This window comes from Balaenoptera physalus, assembly GCF_965194825.1.
Source record: "Balaenoptera physalus genome assembly, chromosome: 3".
Classification (NCBI taxonomy): Eukaryota; Metazoa; Chordata; class Mammalia; order Artiodactyla; family Balaenopteridae; genus Balaenoptera; species Balaenoptera physalus.
Genome location: NC_138890.1, coordinates 19145058 through 19165721, shown reverse-complemented (window position 1 = coordinate 19165721; position 20664 = coordinate 19145058). Strand labels below are relative to the sequence as shown.

At 48.0% G+C, this 20664-nt stretch overlaps 1 protein-coding gene across 1 annotated transcript in view; it reads left to right on the top strand.

Annotated features, from left to right (window-relative positions):
- Nucleotides 1–792: 792 nt before the first annotated feature.
- The window catches only part of GFPT2 (glutamine-fructose-6-phosphate transaminase 2), a 47565-nt gene continuing 27693 nt past the window's right edge, over nucleotides 793–20664 (top strand). The window contains exons 1-6 of the mRNA XM_082453481.1: nucleotides 793–927; nucleotides 15393–15500; nucleotides 16380–16478; nucleotides 16978–17103; nucleotides 19401–19459; nucleotides 20127–20261. Of these exons, the coding sequence (XP_082309607.1) occupies nucleotides 921–927; nucleotides 15393–15500; nucleotides 16380–16478; nucleotides 16978–17103; nucleotides 19401–19459; nucleotides 20127–20261 (534 nt within the window). The 5' untranslated portion in view covers nucleotides 793–920. The remainder of the gene's footprint in view (nucleotides 928–15392; nucleotides 15501–16379; nucleotides 16479–16977; nucleotides 17104–19400; nucleotides 19460–20126; nucleotides 20262–20664) is intronic.

The following is a 20664-nucleotide window of genomic DNA, read 5'->3' as shown; positions in this document are numbered from 1 at the left end:
CTCGTGACCTTCCTCGTGAGACCCAGCCCAAACTACAGGGGGAAGGGGAGGGAACGGCCGGGAACCAGGCGGGGGAACGCAGGCCTCTGTGAGTCATGGCGGGGCCAGATTAGGGCTCCCGAGATTAGGCCGGCCGAGCTCAGGCCAGCTGCGCGGAGAGGTCAACCAGCGCCCCTCTGGGAGGAGGCAGCTTCCTGGGTTCCCCCAGCTTTTCTCAATACTTGGGCAATCCCGGCCTCCGACTTCCGGCTCTGCAATAAATCCCAGGTTCGAGTTCTGACACCGCCTCGGCTGCCCAATTTTGGCAAAGTCCCTTTCCATCTCTGAGCCTACCTTGTGCTACGTCTCTGGTGCCCTGAGAGGAGTCTGGCACACAGAGCCGCGCACACCCGGAACACGTGTTATTATGCCCGACATTGTACTCTGTGACTTACACAGACTGCCTTAAACAACATTACGACCCGGGAGGTAGGTTCCATTGTTATCCCTATTCTACAGACAGGAAGGCTGAAGCACAGAGCGATTCAGTCCCCTGCCCAAGGTCCCACGTGTACTCACTGGTTGCGTCTGGGTCTAAACTCAGGAAGCGTGCTGCCCCCACCAGCCCGTTTCCAGAATCTAACGCCGGACGCCCACGTGCTACAGCCGGGACTTGCGCCTGGGAGCCGCCCCTAACCCGCTGCCCGGACTCCTGGGGGCCAAGTGCCCGCCGTTGTCACGACAACCGGGGGCCAATGGGAAGCGGGCAGGCGGGAGGAGGCCACGCCTCGACCCCGCCCATAGAGGAGGGCTACGAGCTATAAGGGCCAGAGGCCGAGCGGCGGGAGCTAGAGTCCAGGAGCGCGAGGAGCGCACGGGGCTATCCAGTGTCAGCTGAGCGTAGAGGCCCGGAGCCGGGAAGGGCGCGAGGAGCGGCCAAGATGTGCGGTGAGTGCAGCGCTCACCTGCGGCCCCCTCCGTGGCGGCCGCGGGTTCCGGCGCCCCGGCCTCTCAGAGCCTGGGCCCAAGAGCCGGGCCCTGGGGACTGGAGGCGGCGCGAGATGGGGGCGTCGATTTGCCCTGGTCCCCGACAGAGGGGCTTTCACGGGCTGGGCCTGCTTCCCCTTGCCCCGGCCGCCGAGTGGGTGTCCCAGGGAGGGGTGAAGGGGAGGGTGCCCAACCCCGTTCTCGAACCCACAGAGGGGAGGGAATTGGTCCTGTCCTAGGCCTGGACCCTCGAAACACAGAGGTGTGTCCGCACCCCATGTCCAGTGAGGAAAGCGCCCCCAAGTCGCCCACAAGGCGGCCAGGCGCAAGCTAGCGCGCATCCCGGGCGCGGGGTGCCCAACGCGGCTCTTAGCCCATCGCGAACACCGATGAGAGGCGACCACACCTGCACCGTCCCCGTGGTGTCTGGAGCAGCCCCTGGTGCGCTCGGGAAGGGCCTGTGCGTCCTCCTCGCGTCCCAAAATGAACTTCTTGTACCTAGAAGGGTTGATTCCGGATTGCCGCCTCTTCGCTGGAAAGAGCTCTCGGCGAGGCGCGGGGAAGAAGCAGCACCTACCGCCGAGCTTCGGGCGGAATCTGGGAGAGGGAGCCCTGGACTGGGAGCGGGGTCGGGCCCCGGCGTCTCGAATAGCGCGGTGACTGGGCGCGGTCCCTCAAGGCTGCGGGACGGTGGGGAGGGCGGCCCGGCCCTGCGCGCACATCTGCAATTCCTTACTCTCCTTGCTGGACCGCCTCCGCTGGCTGGGGAGAGGGCCCAGAACTTCTGCTGGGACAAAAGGTCACTGTGCATTTTTTTTTTTTTTTTCCTTGAGTGGGATTCAGTTTCCCATTCCAGCCTCCTGTGGCTGGAGGACCTGGTGGAACTTTTGAAGCCATGAAAGGCCTCTGTCTGACCGTGCTCAGGGCTGCTGGGGTCGGGTGTGCCAGCAGTGAGCCGTGGGCCAAGGTCTGTACAGGCCTTGTTTCTGAGGCCAGGCGCTCCTGAAAAAGTGAAAAAGGACCGACTGACCAAGGAGCAGACAGCTGACTTTTGGGGTGCAACCTCCCCCAGGCCAAGCAGACATCAATTTAAATTCCTGAACCCTCAGCAAAAATGTCAGGACTCCTGGGCGTCATTGGTAATGTACATATAGGGCTGCCTGTAGGCATTCCTGGGGAGAGAGATAAGGCAAAGGTGGCAATTTTGCCAAGAAGCTTTGGGTTCCAAACTCCTTAGTGTGGCATTCAAGGCCCTTGGCCACCTGGTGGTTTTAGAGCCAGACTGGTGCGCCAAGACCCTCCCACTGGGTCTGCCCCTCCATCATGAGCAGCTTCCCTCCTTCCTCCTCTCAGATGCCCTTCCGCCCCTACCACCATCCTAGCCATCCTGCTTCCTATGTACATCCACTTTTCTCTGTAGTCCTTCTGAGCCTGGGGGCGCTCAGACTCTCAATTCTGAGTTTGTTCTGCTTTCCTAAAGGGCTGCTGTGTTTTTGGCCCCTAGGGAAAGGATGAGCTTTGGTTTGTAACTACCTGTGTCCTCCCAACAGGGCTCCCTACTGGCACATCCCACCCTCCAGCCCTCAGTGAAGTCGGGGAGTCTTGTGGAGTTCCTGCATGGGAAAGTTATTTCCTTTTCACGTAGCCAAGAGAAAGTCTCAGCTGGGTGCTAATGTGCCTTTGACATCTTTCTGACACTTGCCTGAGCACCCCTTGCACAGAGGAAGCTGTCCTGGGCTCAGAGCTCAGAGCAGCAGATGGCTAAAATTGAACCCATTGGTTTGGTTTGTTTGTGGGTTTTTTTTTTTTTTTTTTGGATTATGATCTGTGTATATACGGCAAGTGATATTAGTTTTCCTTTATGTTTGTTTTCTTTTGTAATGAATTTATTTAAGTTTTAAAAACTTTGGTCAATTTTATAGAAAAATATTAAAGAAATGATTGTGCATTTGGTACAAGGATAGTGCAAAAACTGTGAAGGTGCTCCTGGAATAAACCACTTACCCTCTTCACTTTACATTTGGGGAAATTGAGGCCCAGAGAGGTCTGTGCATACCTTTGTTGTTTTAGGTCTTTTCTCTGGACTGGCTGTAGCCCTGCTGGGATTTGCCACCTTGAAGCCACCTCAGAGCTCAGATCTCTGGGGCTGGTTCCGCAGTGGTCAGCAGGGGTTGAGCTGAAGGCCCTTCCTTATCAGTTCCTGATGACCGGGCTCAGAGTGCCTCCTGCTCTCCCTTGTCTTTGCTGCTTCTCCCACAGGAAGCTGGACCCAGTTCTAGGTGACCCTCCACACACTAAGCAGATCACCCTCAAAGTTTTAATGAACTGAGAGTTTATCTGAAGCGACACATAGGTACTCCTGGGTGGTTTTGTTGACATCTGGGAATTGCTGGCATTTTGCTGACTTTCTGCTGATATAAAGGCTACTATATTCCCTCTCCCTCCCTCCTTTCCCCACTCTAGAGAATAACTGCTCCTGGAGAGGCCCTGTTTTCCAGGCCCCGGAGCTCTGTGGGCGTGGTCCTCCCCTCTGAGAAGGGGCAGGTAGTTGGAGGGGCAGTCCAGAGGCTGACCAGGGACGGAGTAACTCATGAGGTAAATGCTGCCATAGAGGGAAGACCTAGGGCACGAGCTGCAGCCTGGCAGCCCCATGCCAAACGGGCAGCCAGACATCTTTCTGTTTGGTGCACAGAATTTAAACTTTGTTTTTTTTTTAATTATCGTAGTTACCAAGTAACACAATTGGGAGATTTCACATAAATAGGTAGGACTTTGACTTCTCTTGAAAAAATCCGAAGATGAGCAACTCTGAGTCCATGTTTCTGAATAGTTTACAGTGATCCCTGGGATGACAGGTGCAAGCTCCCCATTTCTCCCACCCTGACCCAGCTGCCCCACTCACTGATGGTACCTGATGGCCTCCATGCACTCTGAGGTTGGGACCCCAGCACAATGGAGGCAGAGACACTGACTTTCCCCAGAAGAGACAGAGGGACCTGGGAGAGTGTCACAGGCCTGATTTCAAGTATGAGCTCTACAGAGAGAAGAGGGTGATAGGTGTGCCAGGCTGAGGGCACAGCACATGCAAGGGCATGGCAGCATGCATGCTTGGGGATGTGACAAAAAAGATTGTGTGTCCCGTCTATGAATTCTTAAATCTTCCCTGTCCTTCATTACTACACTTAGTCATCTATGAGGCGGGAAAAAAAGACTTGAAGAAGAAAAAATTCTTAGTTTTAGTTTTTGCTAGAAGGTAAAGCCCTTGCCTTGAATTCATCATCTTTTGTATCAGCTCCTCTGGCTGCTGTAACAAATTGCCACAAACTTGCTGATTTAAAACAACATAAATCTATTTTTCTCACAGTTCTGGAGACTAGTTGTCCAACAATCAGTTTTACTGGGCCAAAATGGAGGTGCCAACAGGGCCCCACTTCCTCCAGAAGCTCTAGGGGAGAATCTGTTCCTTGCCTCTTCCAGCTTCTGGTGGTTGCCGGCATTCCTTGGCTTGTGGCTACTCATTCCAGTCTCCTCTTCCATGGTCACATCACTTTCTCCTCTTCCATATTAAATCTCCTCCTGCTTCCCTTTTATAAGGACACTTGTTATTTCATTTAGGGCCCATCTGTATAATTCAGAATAATCTCCCATCTCAAGATCCTTAACTTAATCACATCTATAAAGACACTTTTCCATTTACAGATACATTCTAGGAGTTAAGACCTAATTTTTTTTTTTTAATATACATTTATTTATTTATTTATTTTTATTTTTTGGCTGTGTTGGGTCTTCGTTTCTGTGCGAGGGCTTTCTCTAGTTGCGGCGAGCAGGGGCCACTCTTCATCGCGGTGCGCGGGCCTCTCACTGTCGCGGCCTCTCTTGTTGCGGAGCACAGGCTCCAGACGCGCAGGCTCAGTGGTTGTGGCTCACGGGCTTAGTCGCTCCACGGCATGTGGGATCTTCCCAGACCAGGGCTCGAACCCGTGTCCCCTGCATTGGCAGGCAGATTCTTAACCACTGCGCCACCAGGGAAACCCAAGACCTAATATTTTTGAGGACGATTATTCATCCTGCTACAGTTGGGTTCTTGCTTTCAGATACCTTCTGCAAGAATAGTCCAGTGTTGCCAATCCCAGATGGCTACAAGAATGTTGACCAGAGGGCTACCAGCATCGCCTGCACCACACACACCCAACTCCTCTGGTCCCAGTCATAAGGTGAATGTAGGCATCCGTTAAATACCCCTTCCTTCACTGGCATCATGCCACACACCCAGATGGACCAAATAGTGTTCATACTTTCTCTAAAAGTCAGTTCCCATGTCATATAAATATCGTGCATCTTGCTCTCCATGTGTGTACGTGATACCCTTCCCACTCATCTCTTCTCTGCAAGAAACAGGCATGGTTTTATTCCCCAGAATCAAGAGGGGCCAGGGCACACACACACACACACACACACACACACACACACACACACACACACACAGTGTGTTTACTGCACAGCAGTCTTTCACGAGAACTTGTCAAATGCTTACGGGGGCTCACTTGCCTCTTGTCTTAGGTGAGGAAACAGCAATCCAGGGAGATTACTTGGCTCGGGAGAGCTCATCCTTTTGTCCCAAACTTCTTTTGGCTCTCAGAACCCTGTCATATTTGACACTCCCTTCCTCCTTATAACAGTTCAGTTCATGGGTGGATGCCTCAGAAGAGACTGGACTGGAGTTGATGAGGCACAGACTCTGGGGTCAGGACGCCTGGCTTGTTGCCTCTCCAAGCCATAGGAGCCTTGAGAAACAGAGCCCCCTACACAGTAGTGTGCAGATAAATGTTTAACAACCAGCTCTTTGGTTTGCCAGTTTCTATGGTGTGAATACTCTCACCATGGCTAATTTCAGGTCACCAGCATGAGGTCCCTGAGCATGGAGTTAGGAAGAGATGCACACAGTTGGCTCTTCGGAGCCAGTCTTAGCAGCTCTCTAACACCCCTGCCCCTACTTATGGGACTTTTGTGGCACTCTCTGGAGGGCTGCAGAGAGGCCAGCTGGGCGGCCAGCTGGGCAGGGGCTCAGCACGGCCTGCCACCCTCCTCCACATCCTCCTCCTGCTCCTCCCCATCATCATGCCATTTCCCCATCAGTCTTATTCATCAGGGGTTTCCCGAGTTCTGAGAAACCTTCTGGAGATTTTGTGATATAAGATTAGTAAATAGTGCTTTTAAATTGAGGAGTTATTTTTATATTTAGCAAAATTTGCTTATAAAGGAATAGTAACTTGAGGTTACAAACACTCTTGGGAGAACGTTCTGAAGATTCATTAGGTGCAAAGCCAAGTAATTTAATCTAGTCATCTGCCTCTTTTTAATTTTCAAAGGAAATATTTCACTGGAAAAAAGAAGTCTGGCTTTTTCATAGCTGAATTTGGCAGTTTGAACTTCTTTTTTTTTTCTTGAAAGTTTTTTTTGAGTACAATTAAGAGTATTTGTATGTTGCTTCCCCTTTGTTTTGGTGAAACCCTAACGGGACAGGGACACCAGGAATTTTCTATTAAAAAGAAAAATGCCTTGCCCACATTTACTGCAGGAAGCAGAGTCCCCTGTTATCTCAGGGATTAGAGTGTTGTGGTAACTTTAACCCTTGGAGTCCCAAGGAGGCCTGAAACAGGGTAAGGCTGTCCCCAGAAGAGCCAACCCCCTCCTGACCCTGAGCCAGGCCTGGGGACTCCTCTGCCTTTGTGAGAGGACCCAGCTGTGCGATCTCCGCCTTTACTCTCACTTCTGTGAGGAAGCAGCAGAAATTGTCCTTCCCACTTCATGAATAAAGTGGCCTTCCCCAGTCTGCACAAGGGAGACCTGGACATCCAGAGAGGCCATAGCTTCCTTTTGCAGCCCTTGCTCCTGGCCCAGTGGCCTCCCCTTCCTGGGGGCCTCACCTGGAAGGGTATACTGCCCACCTCCCCTGGCATGCCACACACACACTCACACACCCAACACACTCACACACACCTGACACTCAAGCACAAACTCATGCACATAAACATACTCTCACACACATACACACTCAACACACATACCTGACACTCAAACACACACATACACACACACACACTCAGGAATTTTATGAGGCATAAATCCAACTGGCCATGTCTTCCAATTTGGGACTTAGAATAGTATCTAATCTCTAGTAGACTCATGGACTAAGGAGGTCAACCTCTTCAATTCTGAGAAGCATTGGATGGTGGTGGAAAGAGTGACCTAGGTCTGGAGAGGGTCCCATCCTGGCTGGGTGGTGATGTAGCTCCAGTGGAGCGAGCCCTACCCTGTATGAGGTACAGGTGGTATCTCTGCCTGGGACTGTTCACCCTCAATCACAGTGAAGGCAGTGTCTTTCATTGGGAAGCTGATCCTTGGAAGGATGGAGAAGTTTTCCAAAACGATAGGCACAGAATCATAATGTGGACCCTGGCCCACCCACTGTAAACTTAGACCTTCTTCCCTCATCCTCCAGGCCCCAAACAACCCCTCCCCCCATCCAATACCCCGAGCACCCCAGGGGTTGTAGAGAAGGATCCAGGAGTTCAGTGATCCTAGTTCTGGCTGGGAATCCAGAGACATTGCCCATCTTGTCATTGTCATTATCTGTCACTTGAAGGTCAAAGCGCCCCTACCTGCATGGATGGACCTCTGTGGTGCTTTTGGTCCTGAGTTCCTATATGATCTCTCAAGCCATATTTGGAGGGAACATTAGAATTCCCAGACCCCCAAGGTGGGCTGGGCTAAGGGACCACAGTCCCCTCTTAAAGGGCTCGTGTCCATCCTGCATCACGTCTGCTGTCTCTTCTGGAGTCCCTCTGAATTTATCTGGGTTTTTCTACCTTTGGAACCTTTTCTCACTCACTTTTCCCATCAGTTTTAAGAGTGGGACCCTGAAAAGCTGTTTCAAAGCTCTGAATGCTAGGATGGCAGTGTAGGCAAGGGGTATACACTGAGCTGCAGTGGTTGGGCCAAGACAGCCTCTGCCCCAGGGCTGGGCATCTCTCCAACCAGCTTGGAGGTATTTCGCCATCCCTCTTGGGCAAGGGAGGTGTGTAGTGGGAGCCAGCCTTGCTGTGGTTGGCTCTGCCCTGTGGGGAGGGGGCTAGATGGGAAGAGAAAGGTGGAGTTAGAAGCAGGAGTGTCCCGGGGAAGGAGTGACCTCCCAGGGGTCAGGGGAGGGTGTATCAACATGGTCTGGACCTCACCAGGGGAGCTCTGAGTGTGTCCATCAGGGGCCAGATGGGCATCTCCCCACGGGCCAGGCCCCCTCTGCAAGCTATTTCTCATCCCTTGGAGTAGGATTCTAAGACAGGTCTTATGCTAATTTGGGGGGCAGCAGTGATGAGCCCCCTGCAATCAGGTAGACCTGGTTGTGAATTACTCAACTCTTTGGACTTGGAGCCAGCGATGCCCTGTCTGTCCATGGGAACCACAGCCTGGATATAGGCATTGTGAAGATTAGACAAGATGAGGTTCTGAAAGTATTGGCACATGGGAAGGCTTCATGAGTGGTGATAGTGGTGGTTGTGATTTACTTTGCAATCCCACCCAGTGGAGTTCTGGGATCCTTCCCCAGGACCTGGTTCATTTATCTAGAAGGCTCTCCACTCCAGTCCTAGGGTCCTCACCGTGCATGATGGTTGGGGGTGGGTAATGCTGGGGCATATACGCCTTTGTGCTTGAGTGTCTTAGGGTTACCCTTAGAGCAGTGCCTCACTGCCCTGGTGAAAGGAGCTAACACGCAGGGACACCAGACTCAGCACTACCCACCTCTCTGGCCTTTCTGTCCCTCGTGCTTACACTTGGGGGTTCTCTCTTTTTGTGCATGGTTGAGGGTGGCTGTCTCCAGCCCAGCTCAAAGGTCACCTTCTCTGATCAACACCTCCCCCCCAATCCATTCATTTATTCATGCATTCATTCATTCAAAAAGTAGTTACTGAGCACCTAAAATGTACCAGGCTCTGCGCTGGGTTCTGGGAATATAGCAAGGAATAAGACAGATAAACAAGACACGTGTGGTCTCCATCCTCATGAAGGTTACAATCCAGTGGGGAGTCAGACAAAAGACAAGAAGGGAAGTGCTATATAGGAAATAAACAGGGCCATGTGACTTTTTAAAAATCGGGAGAGGAGAAGGCCTGTAATAGGCCGGGTGGGTGAGCTGTCGGCCACCTTTGCAGAGAGCCGGTCCAGGAGCCTTCTGCCCCTTTCCCACCTCTCAGCTCTCAGCCTCTCTGCCTGCAAGTCTCCCGAGGGGTCGGGTGGTCCCTGTGCATCATGTCCTCTCATGACTCGCCCTGCAAGGCCCCCTGACTGGTCCATCTCGGCACTTCACTGCACGTAGCACAGTGATGAAGCCCCTGTGGGCCAGAGAAATGTTTATGGGATGATTTACATCTTAATCAATCTGTAACCAGATCACACATTTGGTTTAATCATCATTTCCCCAAGTAGAAAGCCAAAAATAAATACCAGTAAACTGGTACTATTTTCCTTGTGGTTTTATTTAATGATAATTTCTCAAGGGCTTCCCTTGTGCTGTATACATACCTGCATTTGTGCCGCGTGCTCCCCAGGAGGAGGAAGCTCTTTGCCTGCTCCATTTTCACAGATACAGACACTTACTATGCGGCAGGCACTGTTCCTCTTGCTTTACAAAGACTCCCATGAATTCTCACAACAACCCTAGGAAGTAGGTGCTGCCATCACCACGCTCCACTGGGAGTTCAGTGACTTGCTCCAGGCCACACAGAAGCAAGGAGTGGGCTGGGATTTGAAATCAATATTTGGCAAAGGTGGTAGGCCGTAGCTGCCACCCTCTGTGCTTCTTGCTGTCACAGACCAGTGAGCAGGCGAGGGAGGAGGAACCCAGGCGGGGTGACCCTGAGCCTGTCTTTTTACGCATTGGACCGTGTGCTCAGACTGCTTTCTGCCTTCTTGTGGCTGTTGTCCCTCCAGGTGAGCAGAGCTGGGGAGCCACGGTGAAATTGATTGGGCTAGCTGACAACCCTGTACCCACCACTCTCTAATTCATATAGCGGCACATGGTAACATACTACATACAGGCACGTGGCAAAATATCCTGACTGTACAAAAAGGACACATGCAGTGGGAAAGGAGTTTCTGCCTTCGGTCCAGCACCCTCGTCAGTGGCAACCACTGCTCCTTGGGTCTTCCAGAAACACGCTATGTGTCTCCCTGCCCCACCTTGGGTAATTTACAGATGTTCTGCAGGCCACTTTTTTCCCTTGACACATCTTGGAGATGTAGCCTGTTTTCCAAGAGAACACACAGCTTCACCTTGTTCTCTGTATAGGGCTGCCTGCATGTGGCCCTACAGTGGCCACGTGTGACCGTGCCATCACTTACCTGGGCCCTGCCAGGCATCAGGCTGTCCCCAGTCTTCAGCTACCACAGACAGCGCTGAGCAACTATCCTAATGCACGCACACTTGAATCCCTGCACAGATATCTGTTGGATACATTCCTAGAAGTGCAGACGCTTTGTTCAACAGATGTGTACATTTTAATGTGAGAGATTGCCAAATTGCCTTCCAAAGAGAGTGTACAAATTTAAACTCTCACTTGTTGTCAAACTGGTGGATCTTTACTGATTTCATAGGTAAAAAAATGGATTCTCACTGCAGCTTTTATTGCAGATGAAAGGGATTCCAGAAGGGAATTCTGATATGAATAGCAAACAAAATTCCTGGGAAAGCAGCTTTATTCGATTTCATTATTTTGTTAAATAGTAAGAGCACAGTATAGGTGCTGTTTTATTCACTTTCATCTGGTGGCGTGCAGGGAGAATCCAGCCAAGAGGAGAGAGGAGAGAGACAGTGCTTAAAAGAATTTCCTGAACAGAGGTTGGTATGCAAGAGATTTCATGTTAAAAATTAGATTTATGCCTTCTTGCGCAAAGACCTTGAAAACCACTTCTTGGCAGCCCCTCTCACCACAGTAATCAACCAAACGGTGCTTGAGTGGCTGCCAAGCCTCCCAGCTGGGTGTGGACACAGCTGGTGGTCCTGATGGCAAGGACCCTTTAGCCGTTCCAGCCAGTTCCAGCCCACCAGGGGCTCTGGCAGCAGCACCTCCCACCAAGGCGGCTGTTCTGGGTCTCAGAGCCAGAGATGCATACGTGCCTGACGTGAGTTCAGAAGTGAAGTTTGGCCCAGAGGATGTGGAATTGCAGGGGAGAATCGGCAAACATACAGCGCTCTTGTAAAAGAATTTCGGATTTAAAAGAGTTGGTGTTTTTCCTTTCAAAACATTTAAAACAATTTATGCATATATTTGTTTGATGACCACCTCTCATTCTGACTATAAGGATCATATATGTTTTATTTTCCTTGATATTTGTAAGACCTAACAGAGTGAATGCCACATAGGAAAAAGCCTCTAGATATTTTGAAAAGAATGAATAAGAGGATGAATTCTGGCCAAACAAATAAATAAAAAGAAGTTGGAGAACACAGTAGATTGTATATAAAACTATGTATTATTTTTTTAAGGCATAAAGCCAACAAAGAAGACAAGGCCACTGAACAAAATAGAATAAAAAAACATATATCTTTTATTCCATGCTTATGGGAGGAAAAATAGACAATAATTTGACTTTTGGAAATATACATTGTCTCCCCTCAGCCCTCCCCCCCCAAAAAAACAGAGTTGGTGTATGGGCCTTTGTGTCATCTGCAATGCCTGTTAGCTCCCCTTTGTGAGGGTGCAGGTATAACTCTAGAACAATTCCCAAGGTGCCAGGAGAGTTTTGCAGTTTAAAAGACTACAAAAATGGTTTGTGAGTTGCTCCATCCTTCATATAGCCATCTCCCATAGCTATGTGCTCTTTACATTGACTGGAATTTGACGATATCCCTCCAGGGAACTTCCTGATTTTTTTGCAGAAAAATTAATGTTATAGAAAGTTTTACCTAAGCACAGATTATGGTGATGGCTACACAACTCTGTGAATATACTTAAAAACCATTGCATTGTACACTTTAAATGGGATAATATTATGGTATGTGACTTGTATCCCAAAGAAGCTGTTAAAAATTTACATTAAAAAGTAGCTGTCTTTTTTTTATATATATATGTAAGGTGACAAAAATACATCCTCTGACCAGAAGTGTTTAGGTTTGAAGCGTAGGGTAAATTGTGAGCTCTTGAAGCACAGATGCTCAGCTGGGGAAGCGCTTCTCACCGGACCTGGAAGACAAAAATAGCTGACTGCCAAAATTATCCTTGGCCATTTTTAAAAGAAAACGTCTGTAACTGCTCAGAAACCACAGTGTGCGTGTTTTTAAATATAAACCCTGCCCCTTAATACTCGTGTGCAAATATATCCTGTGTACAGTAGCATACAGTACCTAGGAATGCAAAATATAATTTTTAGCACTGTATAATTTCATCACCTTTTTTTTTGACTGTGTCTAGATTAATTTTAGCAAGTTAAATTTCATATGATGTGACCCTACTTACTGCTTAGGAATATAATATTTACTTTAATCATTTAGTTTAAATCATTTAGTTTAATCATTCATTCAAATATACTATATTGACCTGAATATAACCTAGAGACATTACAGATATTACAGAGATATGACATGTGGTTTGCTGTATAATCGCGATCATCCCTTAGTTATCTGCAGGCAGGTTGTCTTCTCCAAGGTTTATCTCTGGCAAATTTTTTCCCCAGTTTTATTGAGATATAATTGATGTATAACATTGTATAAGTTTAAGATATACAACATAATGATTTGTATATGTATATATGTATTGGTATATGTTACATATATATGTGTATATGTATATACATATTGCAAAATGATTACCCCAATAAGATTAGTTAACATTCATCACCTCACATAGTTAAAAGTTTTTCACTGTGATGAGAACTTTTAAGATCTGCTCTCGGGCTTCCCTGGTGGCGCAGTGGTTGAGAATCTGCCTGCCAATGCAGGGGACACGGGTTCCAGCCCTGGTCTGGGAAGATCCCACATGCCACGGAGCAACTAGGACCGTGAGCTACAACTACTGAGCCTGCGCGTCTGGAGCCTGTGCTCCGCAACAAGAGAGGTCGCGACAGTGAAAGGCCCGCGCACCGCGATGAAGAGTGGCCCCCGCTTGCCGCAACTAGAGAAAGCCCTCGCACAGAAATGAAGACCCAACACAGCCAAAAATAAATAAATAAAATTAAAAAAAAAAAAAAATCTGCTCTCTTAGCAACTTTCAAATATACAATAGAATATTAACTATAGCCACCATGCTGTACATTACATCACCAGAATTTATCTTATAACTGGAAGTTTGTACCTTTTGACCACCTTCACCTAATTCCCTCACCTCTCATCCCCCAACTCTGGCAACCACCAATCTGATTTCTTTATCTATTGAGTTAGTTTTTTTGTTAGATTCTATATAAAAGTGAGATCATACAGTATTTGTCTCTCTCTGTCTGACTTATTTCACTTAGCATATTGCCCTCAAGATTCATCCATGTTGTCACAAATGGCAGGATTTCCTCCTTTTTTATGGCTGGATGATATTCCATTAATATTACATATATAGGGCTTCCCTGGTGGCTCAGTGGTTAAGAATCCGCCTGCCAATGCAGGGCACATGGGTTTGAGCCCTGGTCCAGGAAGATCCCACATACCGTGGAGCAAGTAAGCCCATGTGCCACAACTACTGAGCCTGCGCTCTAGAGCCCACGTGCCACAACTACTGAAGCCCATGCACCCAGAGCCCGTGCTCCGCAACAAGAGAAGCCACTGCAACGAGAAGCCCGCAACCAAGAGTAGCCCCCACTTGCTGCAACTAGAGAAAGCCCGCGCACATCAACAAAGACCCAACGCGGCCAAAAATAAATAAATAAAATTAATTAATTAATAAAAAAATATTACATATATATTCCATGGCTACTTTATCCATTCATCCGTCAATGGACACTTAAGTTGTTTCCATGTCTTGGCTATTGTAAATAATGCTGCAATGAACATGGGGGTGCAGGTACAGATATCTGGCAATTTTTAAATTTTGCTCAGACCTTTCTGTCATCCCAGAAAAATGTAGAGAAAACTTAAAAATAATAAAAATTAAAATTGAGAAAATAAACCTTCTTTTAACCCTATTCATCCCCGAGGCAGTGCTGCCAAGAGGTTAGGATCATTTAAGTCCTAAAATCAGGTCTCTTTGGTTCCACTCCTGACTCTGGCCCAGTTCCGGAAGGTAAGGGGAGGGTAATGGCAGGTCCAACCTCTAAGACTGCTTCGAGCTTTGATTGATACCTGTGTAGCAGTGCTTAGCCCAGTGCCTGGCATATAGTGAGTTCTCAATAAGATGAGTCCCTTTTCGCGATCCATACTATTGCTTCCCTGCTTAATACAGATTCATGGTCATTCTATCCACATACATTTATTGAACAAGGACCATGTGCCAAGACGCCTGTGACCTTGTCAGGGGATGTCGATGTCTCAGGATGTAAGAGCAGGTGAACACTTCTGGCCGGGGCCTGGACAAGCCTGCCCTGGGAGGTGGGGTTGGAGCTGAACTTTGAGAAGGGAAGGTTTTCCCGTGTAGGGCAAAAGGACAGAGGGGTAATGGGATGGGACACTCAACAGAGCAGGATAGAGACAGACCAAGGGTCTGTAGTCTCAAGCAGGGGAGTGGAGGAGTTTGGAAAGAACCAACATGATGACTGTTTCTTCCTATTTGGGAAAATGTTATTTTAATATATGAATGCAGAAAATAAAGCCAAACAAAATCTTCTAGGCTGGTGGGCCTCCCTTGAAGATAAGGATTCTCTATGAGGCCAAGAGATGATTTTATGTTTGCTGTCGTAAAAGTAGTGCTTACTGATGGTAATGCTCCAAGCAGTAGGGCCAAGTGGAAAGTGGAGCAAAAGCCCCAGCCCCTGTTCCTACCTGTCGCAGGAGGCTGGGGTGACCTCCTTTTGACTCTTCTCAGGTGTGTTCTGTGCAAACCAAGGAGTCCACATAGCGGGGACTTCCAGATGGCCCTAGGTGGTAGCTTTGTTTTGCTGATCTTTTCTATTATAAGTGTTGCCACAATGAAAGGCGTCTTCTGCGAGTATGTCCATAGGAGAAATTCTCCACGGTGGAATTGCAAGGCCATGGTGTGTGCGTGTGTTCTTCACATGCTTTGTGAGTCCTTTTGTCACTGCAGGAGGGCTGCATACAATGTCCTTCTAGAAGCAGGAAGGGAGTTCTGCTCTTCTTCCATTATGCCTGGGGAAGGCCACACCTTCTTCTGCAGGCAGCCTGGAAGCCCTTCAGTGATGCGCCTCCAGTGGTATCTGTTTCCCCAGAAGTGTTTTCTTCTAAACATGAACCAAGTGTTTTGTAAACATATGGTTTTCCCTTCTTTTAACAGGAATCTTCGCCTACATGAACTACAGAGTCCCCCGGACAAGGAAGGAGATTTTTGAAACCCTCATCAAGGGACTGCAGCGGCTTGAGTATAGAGGCTATGACTCAGCAGGTAGGCTCTGCAGGCTGCTGCCATATAAACATAATGCTTGTTCATTAAAGAAATTTGAAAATTCCTATAGAAAAGTAGAAAGAAAAAACAAGGGTAAAAAAATATCTATCAAAAGCACCCCCCATCAATATCTGTGTCCCTCCTCTGGTCGTCTGGGATCTGGGGACGGTAGAGGTGTCATGCAGATATTTATTGTTTTATCTAATTATAATTATGCAATTCTGTAATTTTGTATTCTTCTTCTTTCACTTACCTTGTTTTTTTCCATTACCCTAAACACTTCCTAACATAATCTTTCTAAGTGGCTGCACAGTCCTCCACTGGATGCCTATCTCAGAGTTTACTCCTTCATCCACATAACAGGTGGATATTTAGTCTGTTTCCCATTTTTAATTAAGCAGCCTTAGGAGAAAAAGGAGAACCAGATAATTATATATTCCTATAAATTCTTAACAGAAAGCAAGTCAGATGAAAGATTGCAGGAACACTAGTGCAATGGAAACACCAGCTAAAGTAGCAGAATGCAAAGTGCACAAATGTCCTTAAATGAGCCCGCTGCCTTTGGCGGCAGACGTGGTGGCACCTCTCCCGCAGGCAAACTCCAAGAATTACCCTGGTTAGAAGCCGAGGTGAGGCAACCACAGCCTGGGTTTCAGGCACATGTTCCCTGATTGCTGGTTAGCACTGTCACAGTCACAGCCTCCTCTTTCCAAGTCAATATCCTAACACCGTCTAGTTCTCTTCTGGGCAGCAAGCCTGGGGAATAAGAACTAATAAATCCACAGTTCTGTATAGCCCTCACCCAGGGTCATTCCCTGTAATGAAGCATGGGAGACAAAACTTAAATTCCGATACAAAAAAATCATGTTTATGTTACAGGTGTGGCAATCGATGGAAATAACAACGAAGTCAAAGAAAGACATATCCAGCTAGTCAAGAAAAGAGGAAATGTCAAGGCTCTTGATGAAGAACTTTACAGTATGTGAAAGACATGCCAAGTCAGAGTAATAAATGCAGCCTGGGTCACTTTAAAATCTTTAATTCCAACAGCATTGGAGACTAAACATATTAACCTGCCCAAGCATGGAAAAATAGGAGGGTTAAGTCCATGTTGCAAAACTGTTTCCCAGAGTGTGGGATGGTTTATTTCAGGTGATGGTGCGCTGAGAATTTTTTTTTTCAATATTTAGTACTTATGTATTTTAATTCTTGTGGCAAATGATACTGCTTTTCCATTTATGGTAGGGACCTGTAATTTTCTTTTTAAAGTAAGTTTATTTCAGTTAAGTGAGTTAGGTTACTGATAAGTACTAATTAAAGCAAGGGTCTGGCAGAATTCTCCAGAATGGGGCCTTTGTGGTTGATGGTGGGATGTACTTTTGGTGTAGCTGATGTGTCTTCATGTAATGAAGTCACCTCATGTAACAGTACCATGTCAATGCTTAAAGTGCAGCAAACTTATTTTTCCTTCATCTAGAACAGGACAGCATGGACTTAAAAGTGGAGTTTGAGACCCACTTTGGCATTGCCCACACACGCTGGGCCACCCACGGGGTCCCCAATGCTGTCAACAGCCACCCACAGCGCTCAGACAAAGGCAACGGTATGTAATATAGCCTTGCTCCCCTGTCCTAGTGGTTGTGCCTGGCCCTGACCTGTGCCAGGGTTGATCCACACCCACCACCAACTGGCTTCTCAGCGTCCCTGTCTTCCCCGAGTATCCAAACTGTTGGCACTGGGCCCTAGAAAGGAGGCAAATTCAACCTGACCCCTGGATAGTGCTGACCCCGCAGGCATCCACAGGAAAACAGTGGCACTTCCCATGAATGCCTTTGGCTCTGGGGACCCAGCCTGAGTGGGACTTGGTGGTGTAAAGGGTTGAAGGCCTGGGCACTGTTCCTCAGTTAGGGACCAGGGTGTTCCAGAGGGCTGGGCACTTGAGGAAAGATTGGGGTTCCTTCCTCGTCCAGCTATACCCATCCCTGACCCTGAAGAGAGTGGTCCTGAGCCAGGGCAGGTGGCAGTGCTGATCTTGTTTAACGTCTGAGGTGCCTGCTCCAATCCTGGTTCCTGTAACGAGGGCCACCCAGTTCTCCCAAGTCCCCCCTCACCATGTCAGCCCCAGCCCATGGGTCCACATCACTTGCCTGAGCCCCCAGGACAATTCTTTTTGTGGTGGTTCTTTTAAATGATGTCCCAGTCTCCTCTCATGGGGGAAGGACTGGTAGGTCTGGAGCTCCCACTGGAAGCTCTCAGGGACTCTGTGGTCAGCACCCAGGGGTGTCAGGGCCTCTGGCAGTAGGACACATGGGCATATGAAATGGAGAGAGGGCATAATCCCTGACTCCTCCCAGGGCTCCAAGGGCAGACGAGGGTCTAAGACATCATCTGGGCCTTCTAGTGGGTCTCCACTCTGGGTTGGGCCTGGTCAGGTCAGAAGCCCCCATGACCCACACCTGGGCATGATGCGAGAGGGTGTCCGGTGGAGAGAATGATTTCTGGAGTCAGCTGGGATCCCCCACCCCAAGCCAACTCCAGAATGTGGCATAATGCAGGTTCTTGCCAAGCCTCATATTAGAGTAGGGATCAGACACGTAAGAGTAGTTGTAGGGTATTTACTATTAGCTAAACACCACTTGACAAGCCTCACTGCCATTAATTGTCTTGGAAGTCAGGCCACAGGAGAGAGCAGCACCTCCCTGGTCAGTGTCCTTTGCCCCTGTGGACACTGCAGTGCCTGGAGGCAGCTCACCCTGCCCGATTTGGAAAGGAAGGCCTCCCGGAGAGAACAGGAGGGCCCCATGCACCTCTCTCATCAGAGCAGCCAGAGATAGCACAGGGACCAGTCTATACAAACACCTACATGGTCAGAGACTTGGGTAGTGAGGTTTCTTTGCTGGGGACCATTCCTTGCATCTGGTCCATGCCCTGAGCCATGAGACGCCCCACTACGGGGGCAGGCACCCTACACTCAGGAGGGGGACAATAGACCCCACGGTGCTGAGGACCTAGGATATACATCCAACCAAACCCCAAGCCAGATGCAGAGGCTGGTCCCTGGAGCAATAGTGTTACTGAGGTAACACACTGTACCGAGACCATGTGCCCTGAAATGTCGCCACCTCAACCCCAGCCTCCTGCCCACTGAGATGATAGGGTGAACCCCCGCTTCACTGCAGACAGTGATTCTGTGTCCCCAAAGCAGCTAGGCTCCAAGGAGATTGCCCCCACACCCAAATTTGGAAATGCCTGCCGTGACTCAGGATGAGTAATTGAAGAAAATAAAACAACATGGGAAATAAGAAAAGATTTGTAAAATTTCTCTAACGACTCATCAGTGATATCTGAAGAGCGTACTTTTAAGGAAGACTTACACCCAGCAACTACATTGCATACTAAAATTACACAAAGAAGTTTTCACAAAGAAAACACAGATTCTAGGAAACAAATTAATGATGAGAAGTTAAGACAATAGGCTGAGATGAAAGAAAATGTGACAGGGTTAAGAAAATAATGTGAAGAAACACAGTCACAATAGATATGAAAAAAATGGGGGACGGGATGGTTGTGAAGACAGTTAATAGATAATGAAGGCTTAATCATCCCTTTTGACATAAATACCAAAGCCTATTTCATGCTACTGTAGGCCACAAGTCAGAGCTCAGTGCGCGGCCAGGTTGGTGGATGCTTTTTATCAAAAGAGAAATGTGTTATTTCCTCGGGTTTAAATTGTAGTCATGGCAGATGTCAGCTCTAATCTCTGTAAATGAAGTTTGCTTATCACAAGTGTCTGTATGAACAGAGTTTGTAGGTTTCAAGCTGTCAAATTGTCTTTCTTCACATCTGACTTGAACTTCATTTCTTCATAGCATTTCTCTCTTGACTAAACTTTTCTTCCAGAATTCGTGGTCATCCATAATGGGATCATTACAAATTACAAAGACCTGAGGAAATTTCTGGTAAGATACTTCCCCTGGGTGACATCTAAGTCAAGTGGTATTGGTCTTTCCCAGAAATTTTCCAACCAGCTCATTTCCCTCCAGAAAAAAAGGCAGAAGCTGATTGAGGTCCACTCTTGGCCACATCACCACATTAGACACAAAACTCATCCCCAGCTCAGGCTCCTCCCCAGATCTTGCTGGAGGAGAGAGCAGGGCATTCTCATTTACCTCAAAGACCGTTGCAGAGTCAGAGCAGAATCAAAAAAACATGAACTTCTTTTTATTAAAGTGTCTGCACTGAATAACATACCAACTCATGCACCAAATGGAATGTGGGGTGGGAAGGCAGGCGGCAAGTGCTTCAAGTATGAAGAGGTTGTGATATTGGTTGGGAGGTGGGTGGATTTGACTCAATGTATTTGATCATTTTGATTGCTGTTATTTTGCAATGTCCAGATTAATGGCAAGGACAAGCTTCTGAGGCGGGATGATCTCAGGGAAGACTACAATGACTCAGCTGTGTTAGGCTGTGGGATTCAGGCAAACATTTCTCATCCCTTCCCCATTTTCCTTGTTCTTGCCTTAAGTCACTCCAAGGACAAGTCATAAGGGAGGAGAGGGAGCTGGCCAGGCCAGCATTGCACAACAACCATTATCTGACACTCTGTCCAACCAAATATTCCAGGAAAGCAAAGGCTATGAGTTTGAGTCAGAAACAGATACAGAGACCATCGCCAAGCTGATTAAATATGTGTTCGACAACAGAGAAACTGAGGACATTACATTTTCAACGCTGGTCGAGAGAGTCATTCAGCAGCTGGTGAGTTACAAGTCTCACCTATCTAAATCATCCCTTCATTCCTTCAGTTTTTATAAACATTTATTAGGCAAACTTGCACCAAGTACCTGAGGATTAAAGATGGCTCATCTACAGTGCCTGGCCTTAAAATGTTACATCCTTGTAGAATTGGGAGAAGTTCTGAGGTTTTGGTAGTAAATATCAAATAGAAACTGCGTTGCTTCATTTTAACATCTCTGAAATGGTGATAGGCCTTCTGATCTGTGGCTTCTACCAATGGTGTGTTGCACAAGGGACCTTGATTGTGGCAGTTCATGTTGTCATCTTATCAGTTGACTTGTGTGCATTGTTGACTTGTGCGCATACATACCCAAGATGAATTTAACTGATGTTGGAGACTTAGAATTGTAGTCTTTCCTCCTGT